The following is a 19,434-nucleotide window of genomic DNA, read 5'->3' as shown; positions in this document are numbered from 1 at the left end:
TCTCCTCTATTCATAATAGTGAATTATTGCAATAGTTCCTGTAGTAAACATCTTGATTTTACAAGACATTTTGAAAGACACTGTAATTTGCTCCATATTCAAAGCATACGAGGTAAATTTTGAGGATTGAAGAACTTTTACAGTTTTGAAAAATTTTCTGGAACCTATTAAAGTGTCATGTAATCATTTGGTATTACAATAATAATAATTAGGGACCGAGCCCGAGGGCGAGGTGGCCTCAACTGAGGCCACCTTGCCTGAGGGCAAGGCCTCTATTGTTCTTCGTCCGTTTGTTTCCCCTATTATTATTATTATTTTACTGACGCACTCAAGCACTAATTTGACCCCCTAAACATGCATGAAAACTCACCAAATTTGGCACGCACATGTGGACCGGTGGACCACTTGATAAAATTAAAAAATTAACCCCATAACCCCATCCGCTCTCTAGCGCCACCTAGAAACAGTAAAATGGGCGCCACGGCCCACAGGAATGTCGCAGAGAGATCAAACCACCGCTCACGCGTTCGTCTCCTCGAGATCTATAAATAACGACGTAGATAATTTTCACGTAAATGCAACAGGAAGTCCGCTATTTCCCTTTCAGTGTAAAATTTGGCAAAAAATGACTCCTCCTTTAAAAATTATCTGCTCTGAGACCGCTTGTCGCAGAGACGTCAGGTTGGTGCCAAATAAAAGAGGACAAGCTTCTCTTCCGACGATGTTCAAAACTTTTTCAAAAGTCTCAGGGTGTGGATTTTATTAACCCTTAAAGTTTGAAGTCTGAAAACGCACTTGCAACACTACAATGGACAGTGCGACCCGCACGAATGTCGCAGAGAAATAAAATCAACATGGATGAGTTCGTCTCATCGAGCTCTACAATTTACCAAGAGACATACCTATACCTAAAGTGAACAGGAAGTCCGCTATTTCCCTTTCAGTGTAAAATTTGAGAAAAAAAAAACTCCTGCGCTGCAGCCTGTGGGAATGTCTTAGAGAGATCAAACCAATTCCTCAAGTGTTTGTATCATCAAGATCTAAAAATCATCCATTGACATGCATTACCTAAATCAAACAGGAAGTCCGCTATTTCCCTTTCAAAGTAAAAAACACTTCTCAAGAAAACGTTATACCACTCAAGACCATTTGTTGTACAGATGTCAGAGTAGCGTGGCCTGATAGAGGACAAGTTTCTCTACAAACGATGTGCACAACGTTTTCAAAAGTCACACGGTGTGGATTTTATCAGCCCTTCAAAATAAAAGTCATATTTTTGAAAAAATGGCCGCTGTGGCCCGTAGGAATGTCGTAGAGAGATCAAACCAATTGCTCATATGTTTGTCTGATCAAGATCTAAAAATCTTCCATTGACATGCATTACCTAAATCAAACAGGAAGTCCGCTATTTCCCTTTCAAAGTAAAAATCACTCCTCATTTAAAAATTTTCTTGTCCGAGACCGTTTGTCGTAGAGACCTCAAAGTAATGCGGCCTGAAAGAGGAGATGCTTCTCTACAAACGATGTTTCAAACTTTGTCAAAAGTCACACGGTGTGGATTTTATCAGCCCTTCAAAATAAAAGTCACATTTTTGGAAAAAATGGCCGCTACAGCCCGTAGGAATGTCGTAGAGAGATAAAACCAAGTGCTCATGTGTTCAGCTCATCGAGATCTAAAAATCACCCATTGACACCAATAACCTAAATCCAACAGGAAGCCCACTAATGACCATATATGGGCATGCAGTGCAGTCGACAGCAGCTGTCATTAAAGTGTACATATGATGCTATTTTTCAGTCATGTCATATAGATCTCTGAAGGCCTAAATAATAGTATTCAAGCTTGTTTACAACAAATTCATCCTTCTTTCAGAGTTTCAGCGATGTAAAGAGTCACTATCGGAGTCCTTCAGAAGTTATTCAGATCCAACCGATTCAGCGGGGGCCACAGCAATGGGGCTTCCCGCACTGCAGCTCCATTGCCGTGGCCCCTGCTGAATCGGTTGGATCTAAATAACTTCTGAAGGACTCGAAGCTGCACGATGTCTGTGTGAGTGAGTATATGAGCAGGCACACACCTATAAATAAGGTCCAGGTGTCAAAAAAACCTTTCCTTTCCAAAATAAAAGCAAAGAAATCCTGCAAAAGAAAGGCCCGTTCACAACAGAAAATGAAGTACAATCATGAAAATAGATGTTTATGGAGTACGATGTGTTAGCCGGTGATTATGACAGCATGGTCTACCTTTCCAAAATAAAAGCCCAAAATTCCTTCAAATTAAAAGCAAATTTACAACAGAAAATGAGGTCAAGTCATGAAAATGGTTTATATACTGACAAGGTTCCCGATTACCTAAACTTCAGTGCTAACAGCTAAATGTTAGTGGATGACAGATGCTAACAGCTACATGTTAGCAGGTGGCAGATGCTAACACCTTCATGTTAGTGTATGACAGATGCTAATATCTACATGTTAATAGATGGGAGATGCTAACAACTCCATGTTAGTGGATAAGAGATGCTAACAGCTACATGTTAATGGATGCGACATGCTAACAACTCCATGTTAGTGGATAGGAGATGCTAACAGCTACATGTTAGTGGGTGGGACATGCTAACAACTCCATGTCAGTGGATAGGAGATGCTAACAGCTACATGTTAGCGGATGGGAAATGCTAACAGCTACATGTTAGCGAATGGAAGATGTTAACAGCTACATGTGAGTGGATGGGAGATGCTAACAGCTACATGTTAGCGGATGGGAGATGCTAACAGCTACATGTGAGTGGATGGGAGATGCTAAAAGCTACATGTTAGCGGATGACAGATGCTAACAGCTACCTGTTAGCAGATGGGAGATGCTAACAGCTACATGTTAGTGGATGACAGATGCTAACAGCTCCATGTCAGCGGATGGGGGATGCTAACAACTCCATGTTAGTGGGTGAGAGGGTGCTGGAAGTCTATGGAGGAGCAAGGTTCCCAGTGACCTGGACTTCGGTCATCAAGGTACGAGGACGACCTCAGTCGGGCCACCTTGCCAGAGGGCGAGGTCCCGTCCAATGCCGCTTGCGGCTTTAATTGAGATTAAACTCTAAAGTGTGGTTTGAAACTATGCATTTTTTTTTCTTCTTACTACATCTCAGATGACAAAACTTCATCCTCCAGCTTGAATTATTATTTTTTTTTTTTACTTTCTATTTTAGAAGTGTGCTTACCTGGGCTGATGGGCTCCAGAGCTGTCTGCTCCACCACCTGGTGGTAGTGGCGGATGCAGGAGCGGCTGTCGATCTGGTAGAGCAGGGCGGGACACAGGTAGGTGAAGTGTCTGGGGGAGATGAGCGAGTTGGGACTCAGGCCGTAGTAGCTGAGGAGCTGAGTGAGGTTCAAACACTGAAAAGGAGAAGACTATCAGACAGTGATTACAATAGAAGGGGCCAGAGATCACTTCACAGCATCAGTGTCAGTTGAGAGTGCCTGCTTCAGACTGGACTTGTAAATGGTTAAAGGAGAACCCTACGAACATTAATACTACAGTGTAGAGAAATTTCATTAGAGGTTTCTGTAAAAAAAATTACTCATCAAAATGCCTCCAGGACATGAAAGCTGCAGTAAATATAGACATTTGTTGCTGTCAAACAGTAAAAAATACAGATCAAAGGTCGTATAAGGTCATGTTTTTACCTCTTCATGCTGATGAAACTGTCCACCTGGATGTCCCGAGAGAGCAGTGTCCAGAGGCTCCGGGGTGACGTCGGACCCCGGTGCTTCTCTCTTCTTTTTATGAGAATGACTGTGACCGTGTCCGTGGTCATGATCGTGGTCATGATCGTGGTCATGATTGTGGTCATGATCGTGGTCATGATTGTGGTCATGGTCGTGGTCATGGTCGTGGCCGTGATCATGGCTGTCAGATGAAGGTGTGAGAGGAGACGGGGTTTTGTTCCGGCCTCTGTTTCCTCTCCCTCTCGCTGGCTTTCTGGGTCTCTTTGTCCTGCTTTCTGCTGGGGCCGGAGAGGACGTTGGAACCAGAGGGGGCTGGGAGGGGTCCAGGGGGGCAGACGGATCCTGAATGACGGGAGTGATGTCTGTGGCTGTTTGCTCTTGAGGGATGTTATTATGTTCATGACCACTGTGATCGTCATGATCATCATGATCACTGTGAGTCTTAGAGGACAGATCATTCTGGTTACTCTGCTCCTGCTTGTGCTGTTTGTCTTGTGTGTGGTCGTGGTCATGGTCGTGGTCATGGTCGTGGTCATGGTCGTGGTCATGGTCGTGGTCGTGGTCGTGGTCGTGGTCATGGTCGTGGTCATGGTCGTGGTCGTGGTCATGGTCGTGGTCGTGTGCGTCCTGAACATGTCCATCAGAATGTTTCTGGTCACTACCTTCCACCTTAGTGTGAGTGCGGCCATGATTATGATTGTGATGGTGGTCGTGTCCACCGTGCACATGTCCATCAGAACCATTGTCCTCGTGACTGTGTCCATGCTCGTGGTTTTTTGAAGCAGTGGTCTTGCTGCACGGGGTTGTGTGTCCACGTTGTGTGTGTGAGTGGTGGGATCCTGGCTTATGGTGCGAGTGACCATGCCCATGGTTGTGGTTGTCTCTGGCGGGCGAACCATGTGAGTGGTGCCCCTCCTGCAAGTCCAGCGCGTCGAGGTGAGCCACGTGGTCGTGGCCCAGGTCTTCGTGCTCCACGCTGACCACTTTCACCGTGCCCAGACCCAAACTGGAGAGCAGCTCCTGAAATCCGTCGAAGTCCAAACGATCCTTCCGTCCGTAGCGCCTGAACAGTTCCTGGATGAAGTAGCGCTGCTCCTCCTCCAGAGCGTCTGACTCCGAACTCCCAGACATCGGGGACACGGTGGCCACTCTCACGTACGGAGCCTCGGAGATCTGCAGGTCACTGTGGGCGTGCCCGTGGTCGGCGTGGTCGTGGCTGTGCGTTTCTCCATGGCAGTGGTTGCACTGATGGAAGAGGAAGGTGAGCACACACAGGAAGCAGAACTTGGTGTGCGCTTGGACTCGCATTGTCCCCTCACTTCTTTTCCCCTGCAACAACAGGGAGAGCACAGGATCAGAGTCTCATTCACACACTTCACGCTGAAGCAAGGACTGAGAGAGTGATCGGAGGTGACCGCTGATGGCTGTGCAACGACGGTATAGGTATCTAGTACTCATGATTCAATACATGCGCCCCACTTTATGAGAGGGGGCTGCACTATGGATGTATTGCTTCAATACACATCCTGCTCCAAACGTCACTCCAGCACTACTATGGGTTCATTCAGAAAACAAAAATCTGTCTTCAATGTTTGAGAAAAATTACCAATTCAATGTTTTCAATCACTATTTCCTAGAAATCCTTTGTATGTTCTGGCAATTTTTTTTTTTTTTTTTAACAATATAAATTAATCTATAGTATTCTGCAGAAACATTTATTTTCAGGCTTGGGCGGAACATAACAAGGAGAAAGTGGCTGGATTTAATTATTTAGTTTTATAAACTTATTCATTAACAACATGATGATCTTTCAAGTCCAAACTCAAGTGTCAAGGGTGAATAAGCAATAAATAACCAGCAGTCGTTTTCACCACTGCCTACTTTATGAAGATAATCTATGATAATCAACATTAACTGGAATCAGTGATTCATTAAACAATCCCTCTTCTAACCGACTGAGGCAGATGTGTGAATTGACAAACCTCTCAGAGTTAAGAGGATCAAATTCAAAGGAAAAAAAAAAAAAGAATGACCATAACAACACAAACACCAACTCCTTCCACCCTGCTACTCTCAGCTTGGAATAACAGATCTAATAAGTGAATCACAGGGCCTTCTGCCACACAGTAAACTCTCTGCAGAGAATTGTGTAACCAATTGCTTGTTTTTCCCCCCGACACACACTTTAAAAAGCCTGAAGCAGCAATATCATTTCAGTCAAATGATCCTCATAAGGTCTTGTGAAGCCTGTGGGTGGCTGAGGGGGTGGGGAGGGGGTGGGGGTGTGGGCAAAAGAGAGGCCAGATGAGTACTGCCGCGTAATGCTAGCACACACACACACACTTGTTAGGGAAGTTTACACTGGATTTACAGCTCTTCCATCGCCAGGGAACAGATCTGTGTTGTGCTGACCACAGACACTGTTAAAAACAAGGATGGGGATAGATCCTCCTCATGGCTGTCAAGCCAGTTAACAACACACAGCACACTTCAGACCGCTAACAGCAAAACACCACAGTGTAACAACAGTTACTTCTTTCTGGATAGCCACAGAGCAGCAAGAAACTAAACGAATCTACTGAGCTGCACAAACATTTCCCCTCACAAGCTCAAATGTATTCCATTATTGTTTTGCAGATATAAAATTAGCTCAGCCAATGAATCCAAAGGCTAAAAGCATGATGTTTGAATAGATCAAAGTGAAGATAAAGCCTTTGGCCATTCATCAAACGTCTAATCACCATCCAGATGACATCAAACGTTTATCAGGAAATCATGACTCACTCATTCCTTCCATTCGTTTCACAAAATTGAGGTCAATTTCTATACAAAGTTTCAAGATCTGATGCCACACAATGGCTGTTTTTGGTAAACAGCGAACAATTTGGTAAAAATGTTTCCTTTGCCACATTTAAACTCTGCAACAAATTGTCCTAAATATAGCAAAAACTAAATTAAATCAGCTTTTTAACAGCGACTCAACACAAAGCTTGCTCACAATAATGTTACTCACGGCCGTTTTCTTGAATGAGAGGTTGGTAAAGTTTCCTGAGAGCCAACTGATGGCTCTCCGGCTCAATCTTGCAGACGTTGAGTGCGTTCACGGACCGGCTTCGCAGCCACCAACAAGACAGTGTTTATAAACATGAGACAACAGTGACCTATGAACCTTGCAGGAGATAGGTCGGAACAAAACAGATCCTATTCTTCAGAGCACACCCTCTGTGCAGCAGCCTGCAGGGTTTCCTCATTACATTCCTCTTTCATGGGAAGAGGAGGATCTCTACTGAGCTTCAGCTTGTCTTTTATTCAAGCTAATGTTAAAGCAAGCAAAAGAAAAATACGTTAAGGGACCTAATGCTTTAATAATTGAAGAGGGAAGATAATTGTTGGAGATGTAATCGCGGCGAAACCACAGTTCTTTTCAATACAAACAAATAATCTAATCATGGAGGTGTGAAATGCACGGCCTTGATAACTCACCGGATAGTTTTCCTCCTGCTTGGCCCCCGTCTTGACGCAACACTCTGAAGGGCTTCACAACTCTTCTCAACCTTGCACTGCAGAATAATAAAATAAAGTGAAATTCAGACTCGGATCACAGGAACCAATTTCCTTTAACAACACACAGTTATGCCATGAGAAACCGTCCTGCAGCAGATTCTCCTGAGACGAAGAATTAATAATCAAACTCTTGAAGCTCAAAGCCGAACTACTAAGAGAAACTGCTGCAGTCGTGTTTGGGATGTGCTTATAAAAGGTTTTCTTCTTCTTTTTCATGGTTAATAATGACAAAGGGATTTTATTGACCACAAAATAGTTTTGATTGATCAGCAACAATAAAATTAACGTTGCATAATCGTTGTTTAAAAAAAAGGATCACTACTAGCCTTCACAGATGTCTTCAAAGTAGAAATAAAAAGCTTACAAAATGATCCTTTTTCTCACAATGAAAGCAGACTGGTTCACAAGTATTCACAGAATATTGTGATCATGCAAACAATATAAAGTATAAATTCCTAGCAAGCATGTCTACGTTGTCTTTCACTCATGTTTAACCTGTAAGAGGAACTACATATAAGTTATAATAATAATAGTAATTTTTAAACAAGGGTTTAAAAAAATCTGTATGAAACAGGGAAACATGAGTCACCTCTTCATAATCAATCAATCCTGAAGCTCTTAAACACCAACTGAGCAATAATGTAAGTCACCCGCAATGTAATCCACAACAATTAAAAAAACCAGTTAATCCCAAAACATTGTTTATACACTATTCTTAAACCTCTCTTCGTATTCTTTTTGTTTCAGAGGAATGTTGTTTTTTCAGTTTGACTTTGACCCTTAAACTGCTTCATATGATTCTCACGCGACCGTGCACATCCTCCTCATATCAGTCTCAAGCAGGGAAAGAGAGAAAAACAATCTTCTGTGGTATTCCAGACATGTAACTGAAGGACTCAAACACGCTGTTACTAAACAAAAACGCTACCATCCGTAGAAAAAGTAAAACACAATACTGGATTACATATGCCACTCAAAAGGTACAAAATACACAGAATCATTTCAAAAATTCAAGCTGGTTTCCAGATCTGACCGATACATTAGATAATTAATTTTCCCATTTTTGATCAACACTGCTGAAGAGAGACACCTAATGAGGGTCAAAAAACAACTTGTTCCAAAGACAAGAAAAAATTATGAGAGTTGAGGTTTTTCTTAGTCAGGCCTGAAGCACCCAGAAAAGGACAGACGTCAGTCGCCACATGGACCAAATGTTGCATGAAAGCATGATGAGCTGTTGTTGCACGATGGGATTCGGGAGAGTAAGACACTCGAGACGAGCCTGAGTAACACTTTGTAGTCACAAACATCAGCAACTGAAAACATAATAGCTGTTTTCAGCACAGCGGGACGCTGCCACACGGAAAGACGTCAGAGTGTCACGGAGGGAAAAGAAAATGTGGTATCCACCTGCAGGTACAGACGCTGACGTTTGATCCCTACATGAATCAAGGTGGCCATTTCCACAGGTCAAACCGACAATCCTGACTCAGACGCCAACAATACTCACAGTTACGTCAAAAGCCTCTTTTCATTTCCAGCCTGTCAGACGAAACCGCTCAGCAAAGCAGACTCAGCACATGTGGTGGGTGAAGCCACATGTTTCAGTATGAGCAGATCCCAACGTACCTGTCATCCACTCAATGATAATGATGAAAGAATTCTCAGATAAAGTCAAGGAAAGTTCCAGCTTGCGCAAAAAAGCCCTAAATGACAAGGCGGCTGTCTAAAGCAGACTGTGCAAGTCAGACAAACCTACTGGGAAAACACTGTTGGCGTGACATATGGTTAAAAAAAATACCCAGCATCCTTCTGGGAAAGCAGGCTATCATGACGCACGTCGGTTCAAATAAAACAAAAGCAAATAGGCTGAGACTTCTTAACTCCTTACATTTGAATAAGCGCCATGCATGACAACAAATACAGCAACCGATTGTGGTTATGCGAGTTGAAGCTGTTGAGTAATTAGTAGCAGGCGACAGGAGGTTTCTGCCAGCAGGATAAAGAAACGGTGACGAGCCTGCAGTGGAGGGACGCAGGTGCCTCTCTGATGCTCTGTGGCCTGGAAACATGTTCATCGCAGTGTGAGAGCGCTAAAGACCGCAAGGCTCGACCGGACTCAGACAAGTAAAACAGAAAATTGAGTAGAGGTACACGAGGCGGCACAGATGTCAAAGCACGGGGAGGCTTACCTCTGAGTAACAAGCAAAAGACAACAAGAACTCAAAATGTTCACACCAGCACCAACATCAGTAAAGGGTTGAATGTTTGAGTCTAGCGTCTTAACCAATTTGTACAAGGAGGCGGGGAGGCACTGGGAGAGAGAGTGTGTGTGTGCGTGTGTGTGTGTCCAGTCAGATCCAGGGTCAACCACCTGACCAACTACTCCTGGAGTGCTTATAGGGGTGTGTGTGTGTGTGTGTGTGTGTGTGTGTGTGTGTGTGTGTGTGTGTGTGTGTGTGTTAGGGCTGCCACGATTGGTCGATTAATCATGGTTATGTCGACTATTAAAATCATCGACGACTAATTTAATAGTCGACGAGTCGTTGTTTTTTTTTGTTTGTTTTTTTTATTGTTTTTGTCTTGAAACTGCCGCGGCACCTTCCACTGTCGCGTCTGCCTTTCTGTATTTGACACACATGCGCAGTCGTGTCAGCTGCGACAGCACCAGACTGGTGTCATGGCTACCCGGCAGCAGCGGAGCTCAAAAGTGTGGGAGCATTACAAGAAAACGTCAGAGAAAAGTGTGCAATGCAGCTATCTGCAGGACAGAACTTGCCTTCCACGGCAGCACAACTGCGATGCATGAGCAGCCGAAACAGAAGCACGTCGTGGCTCGTGACAACGATGATTGCCCGTCGTCTCGGTAAGCTAATAATATTAGCATAGAGGGCTAACTTGCTATTTACTCATAGCTGTCAACGTTAACATTAGCGGTGACGATTTGATTCATTAGCTGCCTTTAGCACACATTTCATGTTTTCTCTAACGTTATAACAGTGATGTGTTTTAATAAGAAGTGATGTCGCGCTAATGTTTTCTAACGTTATGTTTCAGAGCTTCACCCCATCGGAGCGGATTTTCTCCGCAGCAGAACATTTGCTCCCAAAAGAAAGCAGCCTGTCTCCAACACATGTAGAAATGCTGACTTTCCTGGCTATGAACCAGAGCCCTGTGTAGTTTGGGATTACGTAGAGTCGCAGTGTAATAAAGTAGTATACAGTTGAGCACTGAACACAAAATGCACTTTTGTTTTGAGTCAGTGAGACGAAAACTTCAATAATTCCTTGGTTTCTTGATGCCAAACACAAATTAAGAAAAAAAAATAACATTAAGGATTAATTTTTGTCTTGTTTAGGCAAGTGCCTTTTCCTTATTTTACTCAAGTATTTGCACTTTAGGGTACACAATTAAACAAGTGTTTGTTGCATATTTCAATAAAGGTTTAATTAACTATCATCTGAATTGTCTTTATTTTTAGTTAGAATATACCTTAAACACTTAAAAGCTGAAATTTAATTGTGGCTATATAAGAGCAGCTTCATGGTGGTGCGATAAACTATGTTTTACTTTAATTTATGTATGATGCGATTAGTTGACTAATCGAAAAAATAATCGGTGATTAGTCGACTACCAAAATCATAATTTGTGGCAGCCCGTGTGTGTGTGTGTGTGTATGTGTGTGTGTGTGTGTGTGTGTGTGTGTGTGTGTGTGTGTGTGTATACGTGGTTAACCGTTTCATTATTTTGGCCGTGGTGAAAATTAACTTGCAAAGTCTAAAACAGAGCAGGTTTCCTCGGATGTTATTCCACACCTGACGGTTCATAAAAATAACACCGTGTCCTGGAAACACTCCCAGTGAGTTTTACATATTAATCTTGAGCTCATCTACCGCTTACTGTCGGCATCTGGTTTGTGTTTAGGTCAGGGGTGTCCTGATTTTTCCTACAGTGGACCACAGACAGAAAAAAAATATAAAGGCAGGGCCCTGAATCATGAGGTTTCTACACTCTTTAAGCAAGGGGTGTGAAACATGAGGCCCATGGGCCAAAACCAGCCAGCAAGAGTATCCAATCCAGCCCCACAAACCACCAAGCAAATTATAAAAATTTCCAAGAAAACATGGATTTTTTTTTAAAGAAATTTCCAAGTTCACTAGTGAACACAGCACCACACTGAGACCCAAACTGAAACATCTGCTGCCATGAAACAGACCCACCTCACTGTTAGCAGACTAGCATTATGCTGTTGTGTCAATATCAACAACTGTGTTGTGTAGATATTGTCTCAATTTTCATTATGTAGACTGCGGCGCAACATAAAAAAAATATTTTGGTTTAAATTTAAAGGTGCATTAAGGAGTTTGCACATTTTATCTGAAACAGCGGCCCCTGCAGGCCTTGGGCGTAATGCAACTTAGTGAAAAACTCGTGCCTGTGGCTCGCGTGCACGGAAGAGGGGAACTCCTTCCTCGCTCTTTTAGTAGCGTTCGAGTAAAATTTAAATTTCTTTTACCTGGTGGAGTCTGTGCTGGAGCTGTGGCAGTGCTACAAGCCAGTCTTTTCTTACTTTCTGGAAGATCCTGCTCAGTTGTTGCTCACTAAGCATCTGGAGGAGTAATGGCGGACAAAATGAAACTTAACTCCATCAAGCCAGCCGGAGCGTGCATTACATCATTCCTTTCAAATTCTCCCCCAAAAAATTCTGGTGCCGGACCGGCACTGCAACTTTCAAGTGACAATTTAGCGCTGTTAGCGGTACTTGTAATGAATGTGTCAGGGCACATTGTACACATCATTAAAAATGTGTAACATATTTATGGTGGAAAATAAGTATTTTTATAGTTGAAAAACTCCTTAATGCACCTTTAAAACTTATTATGGCACTGTTCTAAGAGAACACTCAATATGAAATTGGGACATACGTGGCCCCAGAACTGAAATGTGTCTGACACCGCTGGTCTAAACTAATTTGTGTTACTTTGGTTTTGCCTTCTTTCTTTTTTTTTTTTTTTTTAAAGAATCACCAGGAGCAACAATTTCCTTAATGTTCCCTTATTTTGTTTTTTGAAGTTGAGTTGATCAACACAGTACTGAAATTGACAAATACGGCAGAGTCCAGGGTTGGTTTAATATATAAACCACGCTTCACAGCAATTTCAGAATCACAAATGTTCTCCGGGCTGCAGAGGGTCATCGGACTATCATTTAGTTTAGGTCAACCAGACCTGAGACTGCAGTCGTGCAATACTCCTCCTCACAAAACCCATCTTAGTCAAACAATCTATAATAATGGAAATAATCTTAAGGTGAAGCCTTGAAAGACTAGATGTGGAGTCCTTGTTAGGCCACACCAGAAAATTTGTGTTGAAAATATAAAAGACCTGAAGCCGTGTGTGAGTGTGCCTGTCTCTAATGTCAACACCGAAAGCCCTTTGAAGTACGACAAATAAAATGTCTAAACTTTGCTCCAGTGTTGCTACACTTCAACTTCAGACATCAACAGTAAGTATAGCTTAAATATTTGGATCAGTACATGCAGTTCAAACACCGAGAACTCAGAAACAAACGCCAAGCATGTCTGTGTTGACAAAAACCTCATTACATTCAAGTCCACAAGGAAAAGGGGCTAATTTGGGAACGTTTATTTGTGAATCATGAAGATTCTGACATGAAAAGACGATGGGGAACTTCACAACTTTCAAGTTTTCAAACTGTTCAAGCAGTTTGTGTCTAATATTTTGTACTGCGGGGAGTTTGTATTTTTACACTCTCCTGGCTTATTTGTACCTACATGACAGTAAGCTTCAAGTTGAGTTGAACCAGTTTACAAACCGATGCCATTCAATAACCTCTCTGCTCATTTAACACCCAAAAACATAATTTGATGGCCACATTTTACATTTTGGAGGATAAAACAAGAATGGCAGCTGAACAGACAGACCAGCAAAAGGCGTGGCTAATCATAAAACAATGAAGATGTTCAAGTTTTTATCATCAATACAGACATTGTGTTTGACCTTAAATATACTTTTGGTCAAAGGGCTGGCAATGTGTTCTGCCTTCAGAGTAGAAAAAAAAACAATCAAAAGTTATTCTTCAAGTCTTAGGACTTTTGTCCGCATTAGCATAGCTTAGCGTAATAACCTTATACTGTACATTTGTTCTCCCTGAATCTGAAATAACAGAATGTTCAATTAAACTTGGACTGCGTACAAGCTACTTTTAAAAAGCTAAATAAAAAAAAAAAAACGCAAGCTGCAACACTACCGCTGCTAATTGTATTTACTTTCTTTATAACAAGGAATAATCCACAAATAAGCATCAGAGTTACCCTGAATTTGTCCACGTCCTATAAGCTTATTTTAGAAGTTTAGTAAGCAAATCTGAGACTAAAACAATGTATTAATTCACACTATTCACACACGAGACATCATTATGTACAAAACATACGAGCCAAGGTCCCATTGGATAAGCCTTGATGTTCTTTCCAGGAATGCCATACCTTGAATCATTACACTATTTAAGAGGTGAACATTTGATCTTTGTTGGTTGTGAACAAAAGCAGCATTGTTCCATGTAAGCATTTTCAAACATATAGCCAAGCAATGGAAATCTCTGGTAATGTCTCAAGGCGAGATGTTCAAGCTGTAAACAAGATTTGATAACAAGTTAACACCAAAAGGGGAATTCCACTGATAGCACACAAGGTTTGAACACAACTCAAAGCTCCTGCATCTGAATGAACAGTTGAAGTTTTTCTATTTCTCTGAGGGGCTTTGTTAGTTCTCAGAGAATAACCCAGACAACACATTCAGGGTCATCTCAGCTTAGTCTTAAGATTACTAATATCTTATATAAGACTCATGCAAAGGTCAAGAAGCTTGAAAATCATTGGTTTTAATAAACATGGAGGGGTGTTGTTGACAGCACTTCGGCCACTGTAGGATAAGAGATGTGTTGAGTGTGAGCTTTATATTCCCATCCCTCCAAATTCTGAGCTGACTCTGTGAAAGGCCTTTTAATTAAGAGGTAGGGTATAAAACCGCCATCCTCACCTTCTCTTTAGCAGAGACAAGGACTTCCCACGAGCACCCTGTGCTACCAGATCCACATCTGTTCTGTTCAAGTGACACTCTGGGATTCACAGCTTTTGTTAAATCCTCCCACATTAGTTCACCGTAAGTGACGTGTGCACTATTAAGAGTATTTGTTTATATTAAAGGCACTGATTCAAAAGATTTTCTATCATCATCGTGGAAAAGCTGTCCTCATGACTGTCGATGCTTCTTCCTAAACTCAGGATGCCACACTTGAGAGAAGTGTACATAATGTGACAAACTCTCCAACTGAACAGATTCATAGCGGGTACTAAGAGGGGCTACAACCCATCATTTTTATTCTCACTGTCTGAAGGGCCTGTAAAGAAAACTCTACAGTCCACAGCGCATTTCTGAGGCTTGATATCGTTAACCATGCACTTGTGACAAAATTCTACTTGAACTCTCTCGAATAAAAATGTAGTTCAAATAAAAGCAGCATGTCTGAGCATGTCTGAGCTGGCACATCTGTGTGTTGATAGAGATTGTTAAGCATTCATTTTCAGCTTTGTAAATAAAGCCCATATCCTGATTGGGGAAAATAAGATAGTCACTTTGTGCACTTTGGAACACAGTCTAACAAAAATTATGAAAAACTGATTCTTGAGAGAATTTGTCTGTGGGGTCGCAATAAATTTTCTTAGGTCAAAATGTGGTCACGGCTCAAAAAAAGATTAGGAACTACTGTGTTAATATAAGGCTGTGCTGTTCTTATCTGTTGTGTGTGAATGTGTTTGTGTGTTTCAATTGCATCTGAAGACTTACACTAAAGGTTTCTATTCTATTGTGAAAGCAGCCACCATTAATTCTGAGTGTGAACAGTCGGGGCCCATATGTGGTATGTTTATTTTACTTAACCAGGCCTCAAGGTGACGGTTGGAAATACTAACCCAAATGAAAATGTGTTAATTCTGAATTTATTACATCTAAATTGGGTACATTTTTCCACATCAGGATCTCATAATTACAAGGTAAGATGTGTCATGCTTTTCTTCTTCAGTGAATACGATGCACTTCTGTCAAAAAGAAGATTAATGAGGAAAATATAGTTATTTACTGAACTCAAAAATTAGAAAAATGTAATAATTTTCATATTTGGACTGTGACGTGCAGAGGAAGAACAAGTTAAGTCTGCACTCATCACTATGATTTTCCATTCATTACAATGAAAGCCATTTATAACCAGATGACATTAAGTAGAGGGCATGTAAGCAAACACTTTGAGGTGACTGCTGAGTGTATTTCAAGAAATTATAAGCACTGGATTACTGTGATGACTAAGGGCAACGGTAGGAGGGTGTGTGAACTTGATTGAAACTTTTATTTAGACCTGAAAAAGTGGACAGTGTTCTCATAAATTAGCTTTCTCTGTGGAAAAATGGATTTCAGGGAAAGTTGAAAATTGTGTTTTCTCAAAAAGTCAATTACATATTCATGTTTAAATTCAAGCTCATACTTTACTGCAGGTAAAACTACAGGTGGTATGTAGAAAGAATCGTTTGAATAACATCTTTCTCTACTGATATAACAGACATGACACACAAATCTTATCCTGCCTGTCAAATCCACCCTAACATCTTTTGTCTAATGTATCAACAATCTCTCAGTATGTTCAGACCATGTCCACCTGGCCAGTGTATCTATTAAGTGCATTGGCGTCTAGAGAGAACATTCAATCTTCACACAAAAGCCCCAAGCATAGGCTTTTTGGCACAAGGTAACGACAATCAGTCCTTAAATGAAAAATCATGGAAACTCATGTCTTGTCTGGACAAGAATGTCTTGGTTATCAAGAGAGTATTATTGATTTGCACTGTTTGGCACCTTATTGTAAGAGGCAAAAGGGAACTTTCAGCATCACTTAAAAGTACCGCAAGGTCAGACAAAGCTTCCTAATTCCTGAAAATGATGGAACCCTGAACAATGTGCTTGTTAACATGACAGACACTGTGTGTTGTCTTAACAGATACTACAGTTTAGGTGTTTAATATGAAGATGAGGGAAATTGTGCAGATTTCTGACAGAATCAAATAAATAGGTCACTTATCAGCTTCTCTGTTTGAAGCTTGCATTACTTGAACAAATGTGTCTAACAGCTGTTCATCTGCATGCTCAGTTCTCTCACATTAGCTCACCAAGTCCTTTATAGCTCTGAGCAGATTCTAAATCAGGGGTGTCAAACATAAGGCCCGTTGGCCCAAAACCAGCCCACAAGAGGCTCCAATCCAGCCCACCAAACTGCTGAGCAAACTATAAAAATCTCAAAGAAAGCAAGGGTTTTCTTAAAGTAGCAGACACAGCAACCTGAGTTGAGATTTCAGCGATGCTGCCATGTTAGTCAGCTACCTCGTGGCTTTCAAACTAGCCACAAAGGCATCCTGTCAGGGTGACTTTGCAAAAAATCTGTATGATGCAACAAGCAGTTTCTAGCGCCATTTCACTGCGTAGCACCTGAAGAGAGGAAGTTGTGTTGGGATTAGAAAAAGTTCTAGTTTGATTTCAAGAAATTATAGACATTTTCACCACATATATTCTGTTAAGTACAACTTTAAATTTCAATGGCGCTATTTTACTGGTCTGGCACAGTCAAGATGAAACTGGGCTGAATGTGGCCCCAAACTGTGTTTGACATCCCTGATCTACGCAGTGTGTTTCTTAACATTTAAAACAGTTTAGGTGCCTGATGATAGTTAGACGACAGAAACTGGCCGCATTTATGCCCCAAAAACTAATAAAAGACACCACTGGTCAGTTTCACTGTATGGATTAAAAAAAAAGGGTTCGATTATATTTCTGCAACAAATCAGTTATTCTTAGTCCTTTACAGCTCTGATCAGTGAACTGAAGCGAACTGTAAAAAAGGAAGTGCTCGCAGATTAGCTAATCCTATGGCGTCGGCTTTACACAAAGGCAGGAAGCACGAGGAAAGGTTTAAAACACGATGTAAACACTAGAAAAAGCAGTAAAGCTGCGAGCCGGGTGAGCAGAGAGAGGCTGGACGACGCAGGGGAAGGGGGGGAGGCATAGAAGCCGCACGTGGTGAGCCTATATCCCCCACGAGAATAGCCGCTCAGCGCCACTGAGACGTGACCGAAACACGACGGCGACAAATCGTACAAAACCAACACTTAAGCTCCACAAAAATAAGACAACGGAGTCCTCAATCCTCCCCTAAAAATCACCCAAAGCACAACTTTAAAGCTTAACGCCCCTTTTGTGTTAAGAGCCTCCTCGTGCCTTAGCTAATGCTAAAGCTAGCTCATAAAGGAAGGCAACAATCCGAGCCGCCGCCGTTAGCTAGCAGACGACTCCCAGGAAATTAGCCCCACAAAGAGTGCGACACGAATTTTGTATATTCCTTCCCAAACGTCCGCGGCGGCGGTGTGTTACAGCCACACGCATCGGCAGACACCGCCCGGGTCCATGTTGTGGGAGTGAATGATAACAAATGGGTTTTTTTATATAGTTACCTCACTCGAGTGCCGTGTGCATCTCCTCTCCGCTCGGTACCAAAAACCGCCGTCTGCTTTACGTCAAAGCGCGGGAGGTCAGCGTATCCACCAACACGACTTACGGAGTTGACGGGAGAGTCCCGGCGGCGGCGAGGCGGCTGTCTGCGCAAAGTGCGCAGTGCTCTGAAGAAGGCTGTGACGCCGCTTTCCGCCTTGAGCGTGGGCTGTGTCATGTGACTGTCTGAGGGAGCACGTGTGGACCGGTTTTTACTTTAAGAATGCTCGGAAGATAACGCGATCACGTTTTTTACTTTTTGATTCATGTGTATATAAAAAGTACACATAGCGTTGCATTCAAATCCCAAGTATTTTGCTCGAGTCTACCTTAAAGCAGGCGTAAACCCCCCCTTTTTCACCAGGAAGTTGTAGTCATTTCCTCATTCACTGATCGTTCCACCAGTTTCCATTATCTCCGTGTTTCTGTTTTTTAATCAGTATGCCATTGTAGGTGCGTGTAAAATGGATAAAGAAAAGATCTATTGTGTTTTTAAGTATATTCATTAAATAGATTGGTTGGTTGAGGCTTTATTTTGAACATGCAAACAAAATAAACGATGAATCAAAAAAGAAAAGGGAAAAAAGACACAAAAAAAGAACAAACAAATGTAAAAAAAAATTCTCAATTTACATGTAAGAAATTGATACATTTATTAGGGGTTTGTTTGTGACTTTTTAATTAACTTATTCATCACAAGATAAAAATAATAGTGAAAAAAAAAGAGCTAACATAAAAGATGAATTTATTGCTTTAGTAATTTTAAAAGGATCTTTCCGTCCCTCTCTTTTTTAAAAAGTCCACTTTTCGAATATGGTATTATTTATTGACATACCTGACATATAAATGTGTAGATGTAAATAAATGTATTTAATGCCAATATACCCTGCTCAATTTAGATTTAAGTGTGCTTTTCTGTTGCTGCATGTTCAATATTTTGTGAGGCAATTTCGAATTTAAACTGCAATAAAACTATAGTAAGTTAGTAAGTTAATCTATTTATGGGTACTACGTTGAAAATGCAATAAAACCAGCAGAATCAGACCATTTCTACTTTGAAAAATTCCTTATTAAAATGCTTGAACTTCACAGCTTTTATCCCATGAATGGCACATTTCAGAACTAAGCCGACAACATTAACATTTACTGAAAAGATAATACCAATAAAAATGGAATTATTTAATTAGGTATGTGGGGTTTTTTTTCCCATGAATGGACTTGTAGCCCCTCTTTTGCAGGATTACCACTGAGGCGATTCGTTCACATGACCAGTTAAGGACTCATGCTGACAGCGCAGGGGTCAGGTCCTCAGCATTTTGTCTGGGAATGTGAAGGTATTAATCACCTTGGGAAAGCTTTAATTTCTACATTTACACTCAAATTACTTGTGGTGAGGAATGGAAACACATAGGGGCTGGGTTAGACTTTTCCAACTGATGGATTAAGCATCAAATTTGCACGGTTATACTACAGTACATGAAAAATCAAACGTGATGCATATTTATGAATGGATTTGTATATTCGATTAAAAAATATA

The 19,434-nt window shown here is 41.5% G+C and overlaps 1 protein-coding gene across 3 annotated transcripts in view; it reads right to left on the bottom strand.

Moving 5' to 3' along the window:
• Window positions 1-17,961, bottom strand: part of LOC115403121 (zinc transporter ZIP10-like) — a 34,152-nt gene extending 16,191 nt beyond the window's left edge. Inside the window, exons 1-4 of one of the 3 annotated variants that reach the window (XM_030111923.1) lie at window positions 17,861-17,961; window positions 7,210-7,286; window positions 3,685-5,055; window positions 3,219-3,408 (exon numbers count right to left, since the gene is read on the bottom strand). In XM_030111923.1, coding sequence (XP_029967783.1) covers window positions 3,219-3,408; window positions 3,685-5,034 — 1,540 coding nt within the window. In that variant the 5' untranslated portion in view covers window positions 5,035-5,055; window positions 7,210-7,286; window positions 17,861-17,961. Of the gene's footprint in view, window positions 1-3,218; window positions 3,409-3,684; window positions 5,056-7,209; window positions 7,287-8,919; window positions 9,050-17,860 lie in introns of those variants that run through there. The other 2 variants (XM_030111925.1, XM_030111924.1) reach the window with 2 other exon arrangements.
• Between the last annotated feature and the right edge of the window lie 1,473 nt (window positions 17,962-19,434).

The sequence above is a fragment of the Salarias fasciatus genome, chromosome 16, assembly GCF_902148845.1.
Source record: "Salarias fasciatus chromosome 16, fSalaFa1.1, whole genome shotgun sequence".
Lineage (NCBI taxonomy): Eukaryota > Metazoa > Chordata > Actinopteri > Blenniiformes > Blenniidae > Salarias > Salarias fasciatus.
This window is presented reverse-complemented; position numbering and strand designations above follow the sequence as displayed.